At 39.3% G+C, this 22,750-nt stretch overlaps 4 protein-coding genes across 5 annotated transcripts in view; 2 read left to right on the forward strand and 2 right to left on the reverse strand.

Annotated features, from left to right (window-relative positions):
• The window catches only part of cdh16 (cadherin 16, KSP-cadherin), a 33,086-nt gene extending 23,933 nt beyond the window's left edge, over positions 1-9,153 (reverse strand). Inside the window, exons 1-6 of the mRNA XM_083900465.1 lie at positions 9,130-9,153; positions 8,948-9,046; positions 6,571-6,705; positions 6,249-6,378; positions 4,987-5,145; positions 3,470-3,666 (exon numbers count right to left, since the gene is read on the reverse strand). Of these exons, the coding sequence (XP_083756591.1) occupies positions 3,470-3,666; positions 4,987-5,145; positions 6,249-6,378; positions 6,571-6,705; positions 8,948-9,046; positions 9,130-9,150 (741 nt within the window). The 5' untranslated portion in view covers positions 9,151-9,153. The remainder of the gene's footprint in view (positions 1-3,469; positions 3,667-4,986; positions 5,146-6,248; positions 6,379-6,570; positions 6,706-8,947; positions 9,047-9,129) is intronic.
• Positions 9,154-10,438: 1,285 nt separating this feature from the next.
• On the reverse strand, positions 10,439-13,504 carry rrad (Ras-related associated with diabetes). Its single transcript, XM_083900673.1, has 5 exons — positions 13,423-13,504; positions 12,885-13,281; positions 12,475-12,548; positions 12,168-12,372; positions 10,439-11,393 (listed from the first exon to the last, which is right to left on the reverse strand). The coding sequence occupies exons 2-5, from the start codon at positions 13,255-13,257 to the stop codon at positions 11,116-11,118; spliced, it is 930 nt and encodes a 309-aa protein (XP_083756799.1). The 5' UTR covers positions 13,258-13,281; positions 13,423-13,504; the 3' UTR covers positions 10,439-11,115.
• Positions 13,505-13,743: 239 nt separating this feature from the next.
• Positions 13,744-18,505, forward strand: LOC310936665 (ATP synthase F(0) complex subunit C3, mitochondrial-like). Of its 2 annotated transcripts, none has more exons than XM_083900773.1 (5): positions 13,744-13,921; positions 16,632-16,731; positions 17,272-17,343; positions 17,877-18,076; positions 18,166-18,505. In XM_083900773.1, the coding sequence occupies exons 2-5, from the start codon at positions 16,693-16,695 to the stop codon at positions 18,278-18,280; spliced, it is 426 nt and encodes a 141-aa protein (XP_083756899.1). In that variant the 5' UTR covers positions 13,744-13,921; positions 16,632-16,692; the 3' UTR covers positions 18,281-18,505. The 2 variants fall into 2 exon arrangements, with proteins under 2 accessions (XP_083756899.1, XP_083756898.1); XM_083900772.1 differs by lacking the exon at positions 13,744-13,921 and adding an exon at positions 16,350-16,403.
• Positions 18,506-19,249: 744 nt separating this feature from the next.
• Positions 19,250-22,396, forward strand: LOC310936772 (tRNA (cytosine(34)-C(5))-methyltransferase, mitochondrial-like; the record flags this gene model as incomplete). Its single annotated transcript, XM_083900914.1, has 6 exons — positions 19,250-19,356; positions 19,980-20,083; positions 20,171-20,673; positions 21,220-21,374; positions 21,846-21,967; positions 22,105-22,396. The coding sequence occupies exons 3-6, from the start codon at positions 20,211-20,213 to the stop codon at positions 22,394-22,396; spliced, it is 1,032 nt and encodes a 343-aa protein (XP_083757040.1). The 5' UTR covers positions 19,250-19,356; positions 19,980-20,083; positions 20,171-20,210.
• Between the last annotated feature and the right edge of the window lie 354 nt (positions 22,397-22,750).

A 22,750-nucleotide genomic window follows, 5' to 3' on the forward strand; every position in this document is an offset into this window, starting at 1 on the left:
ATTCTGTGTCTCTCTATTATCTTTAACTCTGTAAACAAATTCAAACCATTGTGAAATGAGTTCAGACATTACTGATCAAACGGCTCCATGTGACTCTCTTTGTATTTGTTTCAGTAAAGCACTGTTTAGATCTCCGGTCACATCCAGGCAACATTTCCACGCTGAACACAGGAAGTGATTTGTTTGATCTGACCAACAGGATGGAGTATGACACAAACAAGCAGTAACAAAAGGTTTCAGAAGTGAATTCTACTGCTTAAAAAGCTTCATCTTGTCTGCCCCTGTGCATTGTTTCTGTTTACGATGACCAAACGGAGGCAGAATCAGCAACAAAAATCCCCCAAATTTAAGCTAACAGCATAAATTTGGACTCCACGTCAGTCCAAATATGCATCAGTCTATTTTTAGCTGTGTTTTTCCTGCTGTTTTCTTCTTCTCCTTCTTCTTATTTGCTTCTTCTATGTTACAGCCCAGGGACAGGAACTTACCGTGATGAGCATCTAAACCAAATTGAGTCCAGCTGACATGGGATCGTAATTCAAACTCCTGACCACATTATCTGGGTGAGTTTGTCCCACTTTTAAAATGTGTAGTGCAGTATTTTAAAAGTCCATATATAGTATATAACAAAGTAATTAGATTTCCTCGAAGGTCATGCAAATGATTTTTTACACAAAGAGAGATGCATAAGGCTGAAAAACTAATTCCATCATCTGTCAAAATATTGTCACACCAAGGACACAGACAGTGCGTCTCCACACCATTTGTTGCAGATGAGTGCATGTGGACATGACCAGTCCATTTATCTGCAGACAGCAGGGGAGGAGGGATCCATAAGAGTGGCTCTTCTGAACATGACTATATGTGTATGTGTCATAACAGCGGTGAGTCTCACCACCTACTGAACACAGCAGTTCCATCACTCAGTGTGGGCGAGATGAGGCTTCCCTTACAGGAGAAACAGCCACGATCACCTAATCCAGTTTTGTGTGATCTAGAGTCTGGATCATCGGGGACAAATGGACAAACGTAACTAAATGGTTTTTAATGGCTCTCTGAAGCAACAATGGAGACTTCCTCTCTCGTCGTCTTCACACGTTTGTTAATTAGAAATGAAAGCGAGTGCATGAAGGTGCTCAGGGGAAATATTTTCACAGAAATGCTCCCTGATATTAAACCTAGTATGAATTCTTCTTATAGATCCACCAAGTTTTAAACCAACAAGAGACAAAGAGAAAAAGAATATTGTAGATTTCGACTGGCCTTTTAAAAATAAAATGTGAAAAAAAAAATAAAATCTAATTCGCCTACACTTGTGAATCCACACATTTTCAGTGGGTGGAAGGGTCTGTTTGAACAGGAGAGATGAGAGGCTGAGGGTGAGTGTGGGGGAGGTGGGAGAAAACAGGAGGAGGGGAAGTTTAGTGGAGTATCTGACAACTGACTACTGTGATTCTCACAACCCGCACAATGAAGAACACAAAAGGTCTTGTGTTCGTCGATAATTTTTCCTTTTTTTTTTTACCGTGACGTGTTAAAAGGAATCCTCTAAGAAGTTTCAAGTTATTAAGAGACATACAATAGCTCGAGTTATTTATAGACGTAACGCTTAAGTTATTTATAGACACGTGAGATATAGATAGATGAATATGCACCTTGAACCTTTCACCACCTTGTTTCCCAAAATAATAATTGATTCACTTTGACATACATTTTCTATGTAAACATATCATTAATTCACCAATGACGCTCACGTTCTACTATCCTGCAAGATCAAAAATTGTTATGAAAGAAATGGTGATTCCATATCTCTATGTGGATCACGCCCCCAATCTAATGATTGCGATCTTTCTTGGGCATTAATCTACATCTGCAGAAGATTTCATTAAAAAATCTGCCTTTTAGCCAAAGCAGAGCATGTGTTTCTCATATTGATGTGGAAGAAGGACACAGTTCCTGGTAATGGTGCACTTCAGATCAGTCAGATCAGGATGTGTCATAAAATATCAAAACATTTACTTTCATTGAACAATATGATGAGAATGTCATGACATTTGTGAAGCATTTGCTTTCCGTGTGGACTGTTTTGGCTTTTTTTTAACGAGGTGATTGTGGAACTTGTCGTGGTGCTGGTGGTGATTACAGTGGTTGAGTGGGTGGTCATGGGAGTTGACTCAGTCGGGAGGTAGCCTGAAAGGATCCATGGCATTTGCACGGCATTAATAATTCAGTATTTGGTCACTTAGAAGGACCCAAGAGGCACTAAAAACAGCAACTGGCAATGCGATGCCACTGTTCTCAATCCAGGCTATTGACAGAGTTTTGATTTATTGTTATATGGTATATATTTATAGTTGGAACTGCATGAACACAAATTTCAGCCCTTTACGACAAGTTGTTTGCCTGGTACACACTAAGAAATCAAAGTACGAGACCTACCTAAAAAGGTACAGTTGCTTTGTCGCTCCAGTTTGTACCCTATGGTACAAGCACTGTACCTTTAAAATTTGTACCTGCTTGTTTGTACCTCTAAAGAAACATTTCTGCACCCCTAGTGACAAGAATGTACCTGTACACACTGAGAAAGGTACAGTGCTAGGGTACAACTGGAGCGACAGCAAAAGGTACAGTCTCGTACTTTGATTTCTTAGTGTGTATGGTTTAAAATAATGATAATAATTGATTTTTAACCCTGCAATTAAATATTTTCGTATTATATTGGCGTTTTTTCACTCTCAATTGACTGAATGTTTTATCGCATCAAAACTGATCGTTAAATAAATTATACTTTTCAGCATTTTAACAGTAAAAAGTGTGTCAGTGCAATTATGTTTTCACTTAATTTTACTTATTCACTTGTTTGTTTTCACTTTTAATGGGTTTTAATTAGCAACAACAAACCTGACCTTTTAAGAAATCATGAATTTTAACCCATAAAATTCCAGATTTCAAATGCAATTACACTATTTTGATGTATAATGGATCACACAACGTGCAACATTTTCCATTATCTACTACATGACAATGGAATTTCCTTTTGAGGGACAATACAGGATTAGTCACTGCATTAACATTAATCTTTTTGCATTATAATTTTTTTTTGTCTACAAGTGTAGTTTATTCTACACATTCCATACTTTATGGACAAAAAAGTACCCTGCCTAAAACTCACTTTTTATCATAGGAATTTAATTATCCTAATCTGCTCATTAGAAAAATCATCGATTGTGAGCTTTTTAATCCATTTAATGCCGGTTTTCAAAGGCATACGCAAGTTTAAGATAATAAAAAACCCTTTCTAATATTTGTTCATACACTACAAGGTAATCAGAAATTCTGTAAAGAACAGACTCTGATATATACAATGAAAAATACTGACTTTTTGAAATATATTCATTTTTTGAATGTCACTTTTAGGACAAACTGTATTAATTCTGCACACATGCTGATCAGGGTTTTGCTGCCTCACCTGGGAGATGGGGATCGGGTAAGGACCCGGGAGGTTCTCCTGCAGTCTCACAGGATCAGGCGACGCCCAGGTGTTTCCATTCACCTCCACAGTGACGATGCCAGTGGTGAAGAAAGCGTTGGTCTTCCCCGACATGTCCTTCACCATCACTGACAGCTTATAACGACCACACATCTCTGGGTCCAGAGTAGAGGCTCCTGGAGGAAGTAGTGTTTTACACAGATAAATCCTCACATTTTATTACATTTTTTGCTAATAAAGTGCTAGTATGCTACTTATATATGTTAGTAAGCACTTAGTTAATGGTGAATATGTTCCCTCATCTGAAGTTACCCATTTTTTTTACAAAGGCATCTTTTTTCTTTTTGCTTCTTTTTTTTTTACACACGCCAAACTCTATATTTCACACATTCATACTGTTCTGAGACACCAGCTTGTTCTTTTTTAATTTCTTGGTTGTTGGGAGAGAAATAAAATCAAATAAAAATCACCCACTGCAATGGTTTTATAAACCATTAGTTACAGTCGCCTGGAAGTAAAGGAGAAAATCAGGTGAGTAATTTTCACTGCTGTGTGAAAAGTGTCTATGATGTCGGCCGGAAGAGATCAGGAGGCATGAAAGTCATCCAGCTCCTGCCAAGCTGTAACAAAGGGCAATACCACAGCTACAGAAATAGCATCAGCACACACACACACACACACACACATACTACTATATCCTGTGAGTGTGTGTGTGTGTGCATACCACTCATTATTATTGGCAAACGCAGTATCATTACCCCGTGAGTATCATATTTTAATACATTCCTTCATTTTGTCTCATATATTCAATGAGACAGAACGACAAATAAAACTAACCTTTACAAAATGGAAATCTGTATTTCTTTTTTCCTTTTTTCTTTTACTTAAACTATATAAATATTTAATAAAAATGAGGATGAATCAGTGAGCCTTGTTCGTTGTCATAGATACAAACTCTGTGATATTTCTGGTAAAATGCTCTTCTAATTTGTACAATAAGAAATCAAATGATGTACATGATATAGAATGGATATTCAAATTAGCACGCACAATAGTTGACTAAGGAATAATCAATAATCAATACAAATTAACTTTATTTATTTTTAAAGGTGAAATGCCTTTGTCTTTGTTAAGTGTAACTATAGCAACCACTGATGATCTTTCACATTTGGTGAAAACCCACACTTTACTCATTAACAGTTGGCAATTTTGTGACCTGGTGGAGAATTGTCTCAGGACGTTAGTGTGGAACATACAGACTTTATTGATTACAACCGGTTATTTTAAAGAAAGGGCAGATTCTCTTTAAAGGAAGGAGGTTACAGTGAAAATCTTGTCACTTTTATTGCTTTTTTTGGGCCTTTTTTTTATATTATATTTTTAATCTTGGCGAAAAAAAATCTGATTTTAAAATAAGAACGATGGTTCAGGAACAAGCTTGTTAAAAAAATGTAAAAACATAAATGAGAAATCTCTGGTCACTGGTTGTCACTGACCTTCCTCTGTGAGGGAAACTTCTCCAGTGATGGAGTCGATGAAGAACATCTGACTGGAGGGAATCCGAGGCGTCTGCTCCATGAGGCTGAATCTCAGGTCGGCGTGGGCGGTGTTGCGGTCGTCACGATCCACCGCCTCCACCTGCATGAAGGGGATTCCTGACAAACACAGATGGAGCAGCTTCACAAATGAAAGTATCTTTGTCACACATTGTCTTTTCTCATGTTGGCTAATATCTTTGTGACAATATACTGTATAGCTGTAATGTCATAATAGGTTGGCAGCATACACTCTATTCCAGTAAGCTAAGACAGACAGTAGTAACATATAACTATAATGTATACAAAAAGAATTAGACAACAAATTATACTCAAACTTTGCTGTAATATTGGACTTTATTAAAGCTGTAGTGTGTAACTTTTGCTGTTTTTTCTTTGTGTTGTTATTCTCAATATGTTTCTGCCTCTTTTCTGTAATGATGTTTGTGTCTTTTATCTCAAAACTAACTCTGTCAAGCAAGACTATCAGACCTGACTGAGGGAGCTCTTGTGTGTATACAGCAGCAGCAGCAAGAGTGTTTTTTGAGCAATAGAATTCACTTTTGAAGCTCTCCATGGCTGCATCTTTGTAGTTTCTGTCATTTCAGCCGTCTCACTTTACCAGCTCAGTGTTGTGTTGCCTTTTCGACTGTCTTTGCATGAACGCCATCACTCTCTGGGTGCAGTGAGGGAGAGACGCCGGCCGACATGACATTGCCAAACATTGCTATACTGAGAAACGCTAATAAAGCTTAATAAAAATTCCGTAAACTCACTTGACAATGGTTGGAAACTAAAGCCTGACCTTTACTAGGGGATTTTCTAATCTGACTTGATTTTACATGGCAAACCACAAACACATGGACTTTTTCCACATTTTAAGCTGGAGAAAGCACAGACCAGACGATCAAGTCAGGACCACACACTTGGCAGGTTGTTTACACATTTAAAAGTTTTATAAAAATGAATGTAAGATATTGTACCTGAGGCTGTGTGACTGCTAAGACTTAAGAAAATATAACTGTTCCAGTTTCCCACATCTCTGATTTAATTAATATTCAGGTTATGGTTAAAATGTGGGTGTTTTTTCTGGGACACACTTGCTTTGTTATTTTCCCTTTTGTTCAAGCTTCACTGAATATTAGTATTCTGGGCTGATACATGTGATCCCGAATGACACGGTTGTGCAACACAGTGACATCAGAGCCTCGACGTTCTTTTACCTTTGAGAAGGCCGAGCTGAACGCTGCCTCTCATGCTCTCTTCGATGAACGTGGGCACGTTGTCGTTCTTGTCGTTGACACACACTTCCACCGTGAAGCTCTGCCGCTGCATGGACGCTCTGAAGGACACCTGCGACACACACTCAAATACTCATTCTCGCAGCATCTTTAAATAGACGCCCTCTTCAGCCTTCACATGAGAACCTCATAACAAGCAGTTCTTCAGACCTGATTTGTGATTTGCTATAAGCATGTGAAGCTCATGTGACAGCGCTGATGTGGATTTAGTGGATCTTGTGACAGGTTTGGAAAATTGCTATACCTGCAGTGAGTAAGACGGCTGTTTCTCTCTGTCCAGGGGTTTTAGAGCGTACAGGAACTGAGCATCTACTCCGAATATTCCCTCGTCGTCCCCTGTTACCACCAGGTCACTGTAGTTAACAGGCAGACTGTGGAGCTGAGGAGAAGACAGGAGAATCACAAAGAACACATCAGTATGTGTATTTCTTTGTGTAGAAGTGTGCAGGTCTCATCATTTTGTTCTTTTGTAAAGCACAATTCATACTCTAAGGGTCTAAGGACAGAGGATCTTTCCAACCCTGTGGAGCCCCGTGAGAAAACTGTTTTTTGTAATTGTGTGCAATATAAATACATTTCATTTGATTTGAACAGTTAAAAGCAACAGTATTGCTCGAACTGTATAGTGGGAAAGCGACACAAGGTTATGAAAAACATTTTTTTTATTATTATTTTTAAATGATAATACACTTATAGGAATTGTAAACTGCGGCACACTGGACCTTTAAGATTAAAAGTGGATCAGAACACTGGTGGTTTTAGTCTTTTTAACCCCACGGTAAATTACCGTGCATGGGAATGATACATAACTCCTTATATGGACATCCTGGTGGTGTGCATTTATAGGTTACATATTGAGGCTTTAAAAAATACACTTCTTCTAAGTTTTTGAGTCAATGTTTTGATGCATTTTATGTCAAATTTCTCGTTGTGCTATAAAGTAGCAATAAATGTGCAGAAGTCACAAAAATAGAGTGTTTTTCCTTTTTGTTTGTTCATAGAAAACGGATCAAGTGAACTTTGAACTGTGACGTGTTTCCAAATTTCACGATTTTAAACATTTTGAGTACTTTTGACACATTAATATTACACCTGCCAAAATGCTCTTTGTATTTACATGTGCGTGAGGACAAATGTATCATTGTAACATTCACAGCTTTTGCAGTGATTTGCAGTGAAGCTCAGTTTAGAGGTACAGATTTCTCCAAGTGAAAGTTCAAAATATCACAGACATTCATTCACTTCAGCCCACAAAGCTGTTAAAACCTCTCTCTGTGCTTCGGTGCTTTGTGAGATTTTACTAAATGGATCGTTCACTAAAAGTTATAATAGGAGAAGCGGAACAAGCTGCCACAGCGAGCGTTTACTTTGAAGGAGTCTGGAGCAATTATGTCCTCTCCATTTATAACACAAAAGTGGAGACTATTATTCAACTCCGCCGCTCTGGCCATTAACGTGTTTTTAAGCGCGTTTATAGCACCAGTCGAGAAGAAAGGCTGAAATTATGAGCTGACGTCAGCGCTTAATGCTTACACAAGTGTCAGATATTCAGGGCGTCGCTCAGAAATCCATAGGCTGCGATCTGAGTGATCTATGAACTGTCAGACTGACTGTGACGCCTGGGACGCATTGTGAACGCTGTAATTACAGCCGGGGCGATGACGACAGCATGTTCATATACAGCCGCAACCTTGAGTGCAAGAGGTGAAGGGAAAAGAGACGCGATGTGATTGACTTGTCTCCAAAAGTGTTTCAGACGAGATGTGATGATGTCGTCTACCTGGTTAAATCCAGTTCATGTGTTGGATTTTAACTGTTTTTGATCATTTAAAACATCTACTTATAGAACGCACCGTCAGAACTTACCAAAAAGAAGGATAAATATTGTATTAAACATATTATTTTACTGTCTACTGTGTGACTTTGATATATAATTAGAAGAGGGTTGATGAAACAGTTGATAAGGGCTTGAAGGGCAGGGATTTATCAGGGACAGGGAATTGGACTAAGCCTCACACACTGATTAAATTTCGTCCAGATCAGACTACTTTTGTATGACCATAGCCCGACTACTGGGGGCGTTATAGAGCCCCGGGGCATGGCACGGGTTGGGGCCCTATGCCACTGTCGCAGTGTTTTTATGTACGTTAACCCCCTCAAAATTGACCTGAACAGAAACAATAGGTTCCTCGCACTTCGAAACGTTCCAGGGCAAACGGCTCCTTTGTGTTTGGGCCCTAATCGGAAAAACTGAATACTTTCATATTTTGTGGACAAAACAAGACATTTGAGAACATCATTATTTGGAGGTTAGGGAAACACCGATCCAACATGTTTCATCATTTTATGACATTTTATAGACCAAAATGAACAAAATAATCATTAGTTACAGCTCTATCCCAGAGATTTGTTTCCAACCGAGAATCTGGAGCAATTTCAATGTCCAGTTCATTCATTGCTTTGTACTCACCCTCAATCAATCAATTCTAAAACATACTGGAGTCAGTTTAAAAGATGCTAAAACTGATTTATTTTAGTATTGCACCAGTAGTAAAAAAGCTGAAAAACAAACAGATTTAGGCACACACATCTCAAAATTCAAATAAACACCAACACCTCACCTTGGCGAGATACCACGGGAAAATCCCGTCATAGTTTTCAGGGACTCCGATTTTAACGTTGGCCCCAGAGCATGGAGCAAATGTGTGAAGGATCGCCAGCTGTGGAGGAAGAAGATGTTATTACTGATGTTGTCGCTGCATTCATTTGCTCATGTAAATCCTTTATTTAAAAAACATCTTACTGCGAGAGCTGTGATCAGCATTGTTGTCGCTCGACTGATTGTCGTTGAGTTTCTGTGAACGAGTTTGCAGAGTTTGCAGAGTTTCAGAGCACATGGCCTCAGCCCAACACACATCAACACAATTCCTGTCTTGTTACTGATTCACCGCGCAGAAGAGACCACAAATGAGGCCTCATTACACTCACACACACACACAGGCTACCACAACATTAACTCTTCTTTGGTTTGGAAGTACAAAATTCACGTACTTAGCCCTTTAACACCTAAGCCTCTTAATGTCTGTCAGGACTTTTGTGCTTATGTTAACCATAAATGGGCCAGAAAATGTCCTGTGAGTTGCTTTTGCTCATTTTTCCAGAATAACTTTCAATATCTGGCAGTTATTTACAATTTACTGCTTCCTGAAATAGTGTATTAACAGTTTAAAACGTTTTATTTAAAAACAACACTGTAGTTGTACATGAACACCAGATTGTGAGTGTTAAATTTGAAATGTGAACAGTCTAAAAAGCTATTTAAAGTAACATTTGTTGGAGTTTTTGTCTCAATATACAAAAACAGGCCACAAAATGGAAACTACTGTATGTACAGACATTTTTTTTTTCAACTCTCTCCTGCGCGAGTGAAATTACCGTAATAACAAAGTGTTAAAGGGTTAAATAAATCATGTAGTTTTACTGTTTTTCAAAACATTCCCCTGACTCTCTTTGTTACTCGTTGCTACCAAATTAAATTAGAAGAAGAAGAAGAGTTGGTAAATGGCCACTGCAACCATCAGGAGCTTAAGTGTCTTTATACTTTTACTTCTAAAACTTAAATACACTTACTGTCAGAAATACCTTTTCATACTTAAGTGCATTAAATATATACGTTAAGACTTTTTACTCAAATATTATTGTAAATGGTGACTTCAACTTCAAGTCATTTTCTGCTAAGATACTTCACTACAGAGTAAACATCAAGTTACGGTGCAGTAAACAAGTGAAACAGAAATGGCGTATACCGCTCTTTAAAGAGGTAATGACACATAATCGAGGTAATATTGTTGAAGTAAAATATAACTTTGAGCACTTTTGTGTCCTACCTTGTCCCAGTGAGGTGTCGATCCTTCTGTGAGACGTGAGGGGAGTTTAAATTGGATGGAAAACTTGCCTATACTTGTACTCTTTCGCTGGTTTAATGCTTAACAGCCTGGAAATGCTTAACCACCTTCCTGTGAAAAACCAATGGCCAGTGAGGTTCCAGTCCACTGATACAGGCACATGAATATTTATCACTTTCAGGGGAAATAACGGCACAGATGCGTGTGTTGTTTCGTACGTTTTATTGGAAAAAAAAAAGGAAAATCAGCGTAAACAAAGAGTTTCCAAATAATGGCACAAGAATAATATAACTTATTGCTTTTACTCATACATTCACAACCTGAATTCAATGTTATGTTTCTTCTTCTTCTTCTTCTTATCTTTGTCGATTCTTCAGTGACTTGGCCGAGGCACGAGCCCGCACACCCCGCTTCAAGTACATTCAACTCCAGATGACTTTTAATGCTGTATTCCTTCACCGTGTTCGGACAATGAGATGTGTTACATTCAGCATCAATCATATACATACAGTATGTACACCATGTTCTCCTCCAGTCAAGGGAGCGTAATAATAACCCACCAACAGCAAGCCGACATTTGCAACTCATCAGAAATGACAGGCCTTTTTGTGGTATTATGACAGAAAATGTGTCAAACTGGAAAAAGATTGAAATAAAATTAGCAAAATTCGTCAATGCAGGATATCGCAAATATCATGGTATGACTTCATTCGTGGAGTCCTCCCTTTGCTTCCACTTGGTGTCTAAAAAATAAAAAATATATTTCTGTACAGCTCTATTAGTCCTTTTAGGGTTAGTGTTAAAACACACACAGCGTCTGGTCTTCAGAGGCCAAAGGAGAAAAAAACAAAAAGAGAAGAAGTCCTTCTGTCCTCGTCTGCTCCTCAGAGAACCGTGAGGTCATGGCAGGACTTTGACTTCTGCCTGAAGGCCATCTTCTTGTTCTTGCGTGCGACCATGCGGCCCAGGAAGCGCTTGGCCTTCTTGCCGATGCTCTCGCGGCGCCTGCAGTTAGCCATGCGCCGCGCGTTCTCCTCCTTGCTGTCCTTCCTCAGGCGGATCTGTCGGACGATGCCCTCGAACAGGTCCTGAACGTTGTGGTGAAGAGACGCCGACGTCTCAATGAACTTGCAGTCGAACACCACCGCGCAGGCGCTTCCCTCTGCCATATGGAAAAGAGAGAGAGAGACGGGATATTAGAGGCGACTGTGGGCTTATGCTATATAGATACATGTCAAGATCAGACATTAGTCCTTTAAAGTGGAGTTAAAAAATCTGTTCTTCAATTGACCTTGAACTGTGCTAATAATAGGAATGGCTCAATAGCGCTACGATATCACGGCCTTGAGTGATATTGTCACCATTACTGATATATTTATATATAGGGATGATTTCATATGACACTGAGTGTTGATATCAGGCCAAATCACATCAAATGGTTCATTAACCATAGATGACATGATGTGAGGAGAGTCATGTGTCCATGTGTGAGTGAGACCTGCTGATGTCTGCTACACTCATGTGATGGAACAATATTCTTTGAAACGCCTGATAACAGCGAATGTACGTTGATGTAAAAAAGGTAAAAGACAAATATCAGTATTGGTAGAAATTCAAGGTTGTATTGAATTTGCCTTAATCTGGTCACAAGACATTGAGGGTTTACAGCCTGTGCTTTGTATAGAATCCCATTTTCCACTTTTCTTTTACCAAATCCAGTTATTCTCACCAGTATCTGCCTGATACCGAAGCAGATTATCGGCTCATCTCTACTGCATTACAGCTTAAAAGCTTCAATTGATACAAATTAGATTTGGCCCTGATCTATAAATCCATTTCCTCTGACCCTTTAAAATCTTCATTGGCTTATCACCCTCGCAAACTGGTGCACATTTGTTTTTTTAGGCTCAATTATAACCTAATTACAGCGACTCACCGTCTACAGACACCTCTCTGGACCGCACCAGGTCGCTCTTGTTGCCCACGAGGATGATGGGAATGTTCTCCGACTGTCTGGCACGGCGCAGCTGGATGCGCAGCTCGGACGCCTTCTCGAAGCTGGACTTGTCCGTCACCGAATACACGATGATGTAGGCGTCTCCCATCCTCATGCACTGGTCCTTCAGCCACTGGCTGTTATCCTGTCAGGAGGAGACAGAGAAAGAGAGAGAGAGAGTTGAGCCTGATTCTATGATGAGTGGATGTAAATGGACAGAAGGTTGCATCAATAATGTATCGCTCACCTGTTCCCAGATGTCAAACAGCACGATGGACGCCTCCTCTTCATCCACCACGATACATCTGTCATAAGTGTTTCCTGAAGGGGAGGAAAAAAATGAAATATTATATTACACACATGATAAAGAAGAGCAAAGCATGTGATTTCCTCTTTACTGTAGGTGGAAATATGAATAAATGATGTTATAGTAAAGGAAGAGGCAAAGCCAAACTTTATCACATCATAGATAATAAATGATGAACAAATCTGAATGATTCTATTTTAAATATAATAACAATTCATTAGGTTCATATTTGTTCAGAAATATCTCATAAACTGACTTAATTATATGACTCCACAGACAATGATTGTATCTCTGTGTATATATATGTGTGTGTGTGTGTGATGAGTCATGCCGAACATCATCGTTTTTACCTGCTTCATCGCAGTCGTGACCAGGGTCTTCCACTCCGCCAAACACGCGCGCCAGGCTGGACTTGCCGACCCCGTGCTCACCGAGCAGCACCACCTTGTACACCTGAGACTCCGCCTCGCTGCCGGTGGAGATGACGGAGTCGGAGGAGTCCGAGGCGCAGCTGCCCCGGTGCTGCTCGCTCGGTGAGTAGGAGGTGCAGCGCAGGAGGTTGGAGAGCTCGTCGGTCTGGCCCGTCTCTGGTATCGTGGCGCGCAGGTCACGGTCGTCCACGGGCATGCTTCTCCTGTGCAGGTTGGGCAGGTTCATGGGGAAAGGCACGCTCCCTCTCCTCTTGTCCATGTTCCGCAATTTGTCTCCCTTGTTCAAAGTCATTGTGCGCGTGTGTGTGACAAGGATCTGTGGACAGACACCCGTGCGTAAATCTCGTGGCCTCAGCCAAAAAATGCCACACTAAACAGTTTTATCTGGTATAATAATGTGATTTTTAACCACATATTGATCCAACTCTGCAAGAAAAGCGGTGCTAAAGACACTTACCTGGTGCTGACAATTAAATCCAACGAGGTAGAATCGAATAAATCCTTGGTTTTGAGGAGTTGCTGTGGCCGTAAAAGCTGTTTTGCTTTGACTCTGGTGAGACTCGCCGCTCCGTGTATTTATAAAGGACTGAGAGTGACGTAGGCAGGGATTCGCCCCTGAGAATCGCGTCTCCGTTTCATTACAGTGGTGCGTAACGGTAACATCATCCAGAGGAGGAGGGAGTATGAGTGAGCGCGCAGAGGAATCTCCCTTCCGCATCACCAAATGGAGCTTTCATCTGAGGGGGAGGACAGGGATGGATCCTTGAAGAGGGGAAGCCCACTTAAAGCCAGAGAGAGATGGGCTATAAATATTTAATATTCATTTAGAAGACAAATTTAGATGTGGTGGAAGGATATCCACATGATGCAAGAATTATGTGTTTGGACCTGGTGATGAATGCTTTTATGGAAATATGATCTGCTGAGTTGATTCTGGAGTTTCATGATCGCTGCAGGTCAGCGCTGCTCGTGTTTGATCTTTAATGCTGTTTACAATGTCGATGCTTTCTTATCTCATTTGAACGGTAAAAGCATGACTGTATAACCAGGGGTGTGCACGAGGGGGGCGAGGGTGGGCAATTACTCCCCCCAGTGCCCTAATGGATAAAGACGGATCACGAGTCATAAGCCAGGATTTTGAATGAATGAATGAATGAATGAGATTACGTCATGCAAAAATACGACTTTTTTTTACTTAGAATTAAAATGTGACACATACTGTAGGAGCTACAACCTTAGTTTAATTTATATTTCTGATTGTTGAACAGCACTATTAATATTCATTATAGATCTTTATAGAGTTTTATTTGTATCATAATATCACTTTTCTCATATCCAGTACTCGAGTTCTTGCTCTGTGTTGTTTTTGATGATGTTCTTCTTAAATGTCTTGTTTTTATCCACAAATGATTCGGTTTTAATGATTTTCTTTGTTATGTGGAGCAAAGAAACCAGAATATATTCACATTTGAGAAGCTGAAATAAGCCTTTTAGGATTTATAATCCCTACACGTTGCTGCAAAACACAATTTAAACTTTCTCTGATTAAACAATAATGTGTGGAGGTTCATACAGAGGTTCACAGGGTCAGACTGCCTTTGACCCTGGTCACACTTTGGACATGTCTGCTTGTACTATTGTCTTAAATAGCTATATTTGAGTAAAAGTACAAGAATCTTAACAGACAATGATTTTGGTAGAAGTTGAAGTCACCTTTTACAATATTACTTGAGTTAAAGTATAAGACATTTACTGTACTTAAAGGGCCGTTTCACCCATTGTTTTCCACTCAGAAGTGTAGAATACACTTAAACTCATTATCATTATCATAAACTCATTATGATGCTGCTGGATGTGTTCACATTCACATTCTATTACACAGTTGGCTTACATTTGACCAGTTTTGTCATTTCTCTCTTGTTGTGGGAATGAGACGTGTGTCTCTGATCCACTGTGATGATCAAATAACACATTTATTTCTGGAAATGTGTTTTTTAAAAAGGCATTTTTGGGGGTGAAGTGGCCTTTTAAGTATGAAAAGTAAAATATTTTTCAACTGGAAGGTTGTGGGTTTGATTCCCGGCACCGCTCGTCTATATGACGATGTGTCCTTGGGCAAGACACTTGACCACAAGTTGCTCCTGGTGCTGAATGAATGTGTACATGAATGGGTGAATGGAAACACTGTCCTGTAAAGCAGCTTTGAGTGGTTATGTGTATATAAATACAGACCATAACCAAACTCTTCTTCTTCTTCTGATTTTATTTGGCGGTAACGAGTAATGAAGATATGTAGGAGGAATTGTCCCCCATTCTTCCAAATGTCTGCTCACGCCACTGACTGTAACATGAGAATGACACATTATTGATTTGGAAGCTTGTGGCTGAAATAGATGAATTCATTTTGTTTGTATAAAACATCGCAAGTACAGTATGTATTTTTTAACTCATACATATTCCACTCACGTATACAGCGGCATCCCTTCATCAGTCATCCCACCAGCCCATTATCATTCCACTCACCACCTTGAAAAACAAAGGCTTTGCACGGTTGAAGCCATGAACACCATCATTCACTGAGTCATAGTGTTTTATTCGCCTGTACAATGTACTGAGTGCAAATAAATTAATCACAATTTAAATTAAAACCTATTTATAAATAGTCTGAGCACACTCAGATGTCATATACTGGTACGCTTGGTTACGGTGAAGCACACAACGTCACTTAACTGCACATTATGACCTTTAAAAATGTTATATCATATTATATTTACATTTTTAGTGGACGTCCATGGATTGTGTGACCTGCAGCACACAATGGGATGTGCTTTACTGTCTGCAGTCATATGAGTGTGGTGTGTTGCTGCCCCCTGCAGGTCGCTTTACGTCTTACATCACGTTTGAAACTCGCGTACATGAGAAATGAACACATGAAATGGTACAGAGACAGATAACTGTTACCTTAATGTGTCCACTGCCTTCAATTATATCTTCTATACGAGTAAAAAAGTAAAAAACTGTTTTAGCTTTTTACTATTTTTATTATTATTAAAGATCTTAAAGCGTGACAGGAAATGATAGAGTGTGAAATTAACAAACACATAACAAAGGGAGTAACATAACTTAGGAGCAAAATAAAATAATATATATATGTATCCAAATAAAATGAGGTAAAACATAAATAAGCAGAATAAATGCAAGCAGTTACATCGGTATATAAAAACAAATATGTATTTATAAAAACTATTTAAATAGGAGCACAAATCTATAGTGATCGCAGCATTTTGTTAGTTCTTCATACATTTTGATTTGTGAATATGAAACGTCCGCACCCCGTGACGTCACACGCTTCTGCTCCAGGAAACCGGAAGTCAACCCTTTTAACGTGTCATTGCGCATGTGCGAACCTCTCGTGTCTTCGACCTCTACTTGAAACCGGTAACAAAACTGTGTCCGAGTCAAATTTATGTTGAATTAACTGTGTTGTTTGAGACTCCGTGTCTCTATACTTTATAATGTCTACTCGTCTGTTCTGTGTCTGTGTTTAGCGTCTATTGTCGGTTTTGCGGCTCCCGTTGACCTCACTCCTCTGTTGTGTGTGTGTTTACGGTCATATGAAGGAAACGAACCATTGCTGTGTTTCTCTGCTTTGTTTTGACTCGACAGACTCTGACTTCAGTCCATCTCCTGAGTTTGACCTGATCACTGACCAGTGCTTGTCTTCGTGATGTTTGCTTGTGCTAAGTTCGTCTCCACGTCCTCTCTGGTGAGTCTGTGTGGATATAAGCACATTAAACATTTAAGTGCTCGGCAGGATATGTATTATTTCTGCTTTCTTTTGCCCCATAAAACATGTTTGTGAGACGCAGTTCAACATTTTCTGACATTTTCTGGGCCTCTAAATAGTTGCAGCCCTTATTACACATATCTGTAATTCACTTATTCTTAACCTTTCAGCATCCATAATATTCCTCCTATAGGTATAAGTATAAAAGTACCACAAATATAATTTTAAGGTTTTTGTACATAAGTGCATCATGCATACAAAGTACAGTGTAATGTATCTTTATTTTTGTAATATTTTTCCATGTTGTAGATATTAAAGGGATGCATATTATTCATTACCTTTACTTTTAACAGTATTTGCTGCTGTAACACTGTACATTTCCTCATTGTGGGATGAATAAAGGACTATATCATCGTAATATGTCATCAAGCATATCATTTGCAGTTGTAACATATCAGTAGATCATTTTATTGAAGAAAAGTTGTGTCTTAAGTTGTGTTGTTTATGTTCTTCACACAGATCCGTATTGGATCTCGGGGATTGTACAGGCCGCTCTCGTCAGCAGTGGTGTCAGATGCCAGGAGAGCAGAGGTTAGTCATTATCTGTACTCGATATTATACATGATATACTGACATTGAATATTCATCAGTGAGTGTCACTCTAACACCCACAACAACTCACCATAATCACCTCGCCCAAATCTGTTACTCCACCTGGTCTTGGTAATGATAATATATATAATAATAATATAATATAATAAATAGATAATGGTTCTGTTCTGTCAGCCCTGAGCATTGTTGCATTCACACAGACACTCTTTATGGTCAGAGTGGAAACACAGTCACTGTAACTTGGTGTAATTTAATTTGGAAGGAGAAAAACACCTGTTCAATGAACATGTAGAAAACCTTTTTTTTTTTTTACAATTTTGGTCACAGTTTTAACATGTTGTACATAAACACAGCCACAGGTTTAGCCAACAGAGAGCTTTTTCTCTAATAGCAGTACCTGCAACTTCACAGCAGCAGTACCTCAGATAACAGACGTGTCTGTTCTTCATCGCTAAACTTAAATCAATCATATTATTTATTTCAGGATAACTGATGTCATTTTTGTATTTCAGACCACTTCTCTCCTGTCACCACCGGGCATTGCAGCCTCCCTGCAGCAGGTGGCAGTGCGAGGTTTCCAGACCAGTGCCGTGAGCTGTGACATTGACACTGCTGCGAAGTTCATCGGTGCAGGAGCTGCCACCGTGGGAGTGGCTGGATCGGGAGCTGGAATTGGAACAGTTTTCGGTAGCCTTATCATTGGTTATGCCAGGTAAATTAAATGCATCACCTGAAAAATCACACGCTTGATTTTAAAATCCCAACAACAGGTTTTTGAGCTGGCTCTCTTCTTCTCAACAGGAACCCTTCACTGAAGCAGCAGCTGTTCTCTTACGCCATCTTGGGCTTTGCTCTCTCTGAAGCTATGGGTCTCTTCTGTCTGATGGTTGCTTTCCTAATTCTGTTCGCCATGTAAACAAGACCTGTATTTGCTGTAAACATGTCCAATCGCAACTTCGACAACAAATGTTTGACTGTGTGTCTTTTAAATGGTGCAACAAGCTCAACCTACACGGTAGTTTCTGAAAAGATTGTGAAACTCTGGCCTAACCCAAATCATTTTTTAATGATGGTTTTGTCATTATATTGTATATTAATTGTATGTTCTGTTAACAAACATACAGCCAGTAACAGAATTAAAACATTTAATTAATCAAATGTGTGTGTAAATGTGTACTGGGTTGTTTTGTGTTTGGGTTGTTTGTGTATTTTGTTCCATACACATAGAGATACTGTGCAGAGATCATATAGGCAGGTAATGGAACGTTTTGGAGCTATTTTAAATGAAACTGTATAATTTAATATATATATATATATATATTACTTAATATTATATTATATTATATTATTATTTTATATATATATGTGTATATATATATATATATATATATATATATATATATATATATATATATATATATATATATATACCTAAAACTAATCTCAGCAAATGAGCATGGTCAATGACACTAATTTCTAATTTTATTTTTGATTATGTCAAATTGATTGATAATTGATTAATGACACTTCCAGCGTTATTAAATGATGACACATGGTAGGCAGGGCCTTCAGAACAAACTGTTGTTGATTTTAAGGTAATGTAAATAAGGAATGACAATGATACAAATCAAATTCAAACGGGATTAAATCTTATTATTTATATAACAACTGTTTTCAAGCGGAACCTAATATTTACGTTTCCGGTCGGACGGATTTGAAGAACGTACGCGCCGGTGTTTATGGTTTAGCCCGTCGTTTGTCCATGCTTTGAAAAGTGATGTTTACGGTAATTAAAATACATTGAGACATGACAGTTATAAGAGTTAATGGTCACAAAACAAACACATGTATCCAGTAAGTCAGCTTTTCAGTGCGGGGAGGAGAATTCCCTGTAAATGGTGGAAACTAACGCCGTCAAATTTGTGGTGGTTTTGCTCGTTATACCGTCATTCTGCTGCCGAAGTTGTGAGAAAAGGAGCCGCCAACAAGCAGGTACTACAAACAACAGAATGTGCTCTTGTTGGTGTTTATGAATGATATTATAATGTATGTTTTGCTGTTGTTTTTCCTGGAGGTTGTTTGTTATCCACCCTCTTGGTTTCTCTTACAAAACAAACCCTCCAAATACGTTTACTCGACCATTACAAAGTCCCAAAAACAAACGTGACTATTCTTGAACTTTGAAAATGTCATGCATGCTAGCAATGAAAAACTAAATCAGTAATGGACTTGTACTTCACGTTGTTGCCCACTGGATGGCGCCATATGTCTGTTGTTAGTGGAAAATGAAGGAGTGAGTGTTTTGTGCATGTGTATTTTTGTGTTTTGTGTCTTTTTGGTCACCGTTAGTATTACACAACAAAAGTTCAGTTTGTTTTTTATTTATACATCGATCCTTAATATATATTATATGACCCTGCCAAGTTTGAAGCCTGTTAAGCAATTAGTTCTACAGTTATGAATAACACTGCAATCAATCCCAGCTGAGATTTAGCAGGCAAGACGCACTACAGCAATTTTATTCCCTTCTTAAACTTAATGGAAAAGTAAATTATCCAAATCTAAAATGTAGTTATTTTGTCCTAGTTAAGTATTTACTGTCCCGTTTATAACAGGTAACAAAAAGGCACATAAAAGAAAGAACTCCATGTCAACCAGTACTGGATGTCTTTGACCAGCAGTACAGTCAGGATCTTGGAGACGTGTGGGCATCTGCAAGGTGAATTTTGTCTGAAACAATCACAGCAGACTATACACAGACAGTGTTTGTACCAGTTATTTCATTTGCTTTGTTTTTCTCCTGCAGATCACTGCTTCTGGATCCTCAGTCCTGGCAATATGGTGTCATGCTCAACCGCTTTACAGCCGGGACAGATGTCAGACAGATTCTCAAGTCACAGGGTTTTTCCATGTTCTTGCCACCAACAGAAGTGTCCACACGGCTCTCTGATGCCTCTGAAAACCAGACGGGAAAAGACTCTCTGATGTCAACTCGTGGCATCTCCACGTGTCCTCCTGTTGACTCCCATCCCCAGTGTGACAGCAGCTCTCATGTGCTCAGTCAGGATCTTCAATCAGATCTGTTACTCACTTCACCCCGTCCTTCACTACAGTGTTACATCCACCCATACCCGCTCAGGTTTCCCTCGCAGCCTCACAGGCCGGGGCAGTTGAAACAGTACTATCTTCTGAATGCTGCCTCTCTGCTCCCAGTGCTGGCTTTGCAAGTCAAAGATGGGGAAAAGGTTTTGGATCTTTGCTCTGCTCCTGGTGGCAAAGCCTTGGCTATAATGCAGTGTGCCACACCAGGTAAAACAAGCATTTTTTATACCGATTTTCAAACCTTTTTGAAATGCTTTTAAACTGTCTGTTACACTCAAACAGTTGACAAATGAGTTTTCTTAACCATTGGGGTAGCACACACACTAAATTATGCTGAGTAAAATCTCTTTTGGAGACAGAAAGTGCATAAAACAAAAACAAAAAAAAAACAGTTAGACACCTAAACAAATGAAGTAATAAAAGTAAGTTAACATATGTACAAGGAAACATAATAAAATATGTAAATAGAGATGCTCCAGCACTAAATTGGGCATGAACAAGTCACATACTATATCTTTTCCCTGGTGTATCGAAGCAGTAAAAGAAAAGGTAATTCGGGAGACATGCCGTTATTCACAGGTGAGTGCTCAAAAATGGCCTATAGGGAAACTTACAACTGGAAACAAAAGTTCCACATGTCTTTCAGGTAAAACAGTGTACAGCAAACACACTGCAACTGGCATTGTTACATTCATACAATGTTGATTAAACAGCTTAGCTCAGCTCTAATGCTTTCCCTTTGTTATGTTGCAGACCTTCTCTGCTGTAATGAACCGGATCCTCACAGGCGGAACTGGCTGACAAAAACTCTGGAGTCTTTTCTCCCTCATTCGCTGCTCAACACAGTGATCGTGTCTGCTCAGGATGGACAGTGCTTTGGGCAGAGTGAAGCTGTAACATATGACAAGGTGGGCAAATAAAGGAAGGAAATGTGGAGCCAGGAAGAGGCAGACAGATTGACAGGAATATGAGCGCTAATAGAAGGAAAAACAAAACACTGGAAAAGGGACATTATGACATCAAAATTTGGGAGTAAGACGGACTGTAATATTTGCAAATATTGTTAATTGTCAGAGGCACTTAGATCTTTCATCCATAGTCATAATACAGGTTAGGGTATTTTTTCTTTGCTCCTTCATTTCCAATCCAATCCAACTTTATTTATAAAGCACCAACAACAACAGCTGAAATAAAGTGCTGTACATCAGATATAAATAAATAAAACATACAAACGTGTGTCCTAATAGACTTAAGAACAAACAATAAAACAATAAAAATACTGTAGAAAATATTAAAACAACATAAATAAACAGGTCATACAAGAAAGCTATAAACTATTTCCACCATACTCTGGACTACTCACACATCTCTCTCTGCAGGTTTTAGTCGATGCTCCATGTTCTAATGACAGGAGCTGGCTGTATTCTAGCAGCAGCCAGCAGGGGGAGCAGAGACTGAAGGAAAGAGCTGGACTGCCTGCTCTCCAGACTCAGCTGCTGAAGTAAGTCCAAAAATCCTGTCATAAACATTGTCTGCTATGTGTTAACCTTGTGCTATTCTCCCATGACTTTAAAGTCCCAAAATAGTGAAAAGAGATTAAATGCATGGAATTATCTTATATGGCTCTACTGTCTGCAGGTCTGCGCTGTCACTGGTGTGTCCAGGAGGCCTCGTGGTCTATTCAACTTGCACGTTGTCCAACTCTGAGAACTACTCTGTGGTCGAGACGGTGCTGAGAGACTGTTCTGAGGCTGAACCTGAAGACCTGTGGGAGGAGATTGCCGTTCCTTATTCTGAACACTTTGCTTTTGGCCCTGCTTACCCTGGTCATGGACAGACTTCTCACCACAGACTCGGCATCTTAGTCGTTCCTCAGCCTGGCAAGACCTGGGGACCCATGTTTTTGTCCCGGATTAGAAAGAGGACATAGTAGGTACCAAAAAAACAACAACACACGTTTGTTATCTTTGTACAATAATCACATGGCAGCAACTCGATGCATTTGGCCGTGTAGACATAGTCAAGACGAACTGTTCGAGTTCAAACGGAGCGTCACAATGGGGGAGAAAAGGTGACGTAAGAGACTTTGAACGTGTCATGGTTGTTGGTGCCAGACAGGCTGCTCTGACTATTTTCAGAAACTACTCGTCTTACTGGGCTTTTTATGCACAACCATCTCTAATTTTTACAGAGAATGGTCTGATGCTTTGTTGATGCCAGAGGTCAGAAGAAAAATGGCCAGACTGGTTCAAAATGATAGAAAGGCACCAAAATATGTAGAAGA

This window comes from Microchirus variegatus, assembly GCF_963457635.1.
Source record: "Microchirus variegatus genome assembly, chromosome: 14".
NCBI classification, from domain to species: Eukaryota; Metazoa; Chordata; class Actinopteri; order Pleuronectiformes; family Soleidae; genus Microchirus; species Microchirus variegatus.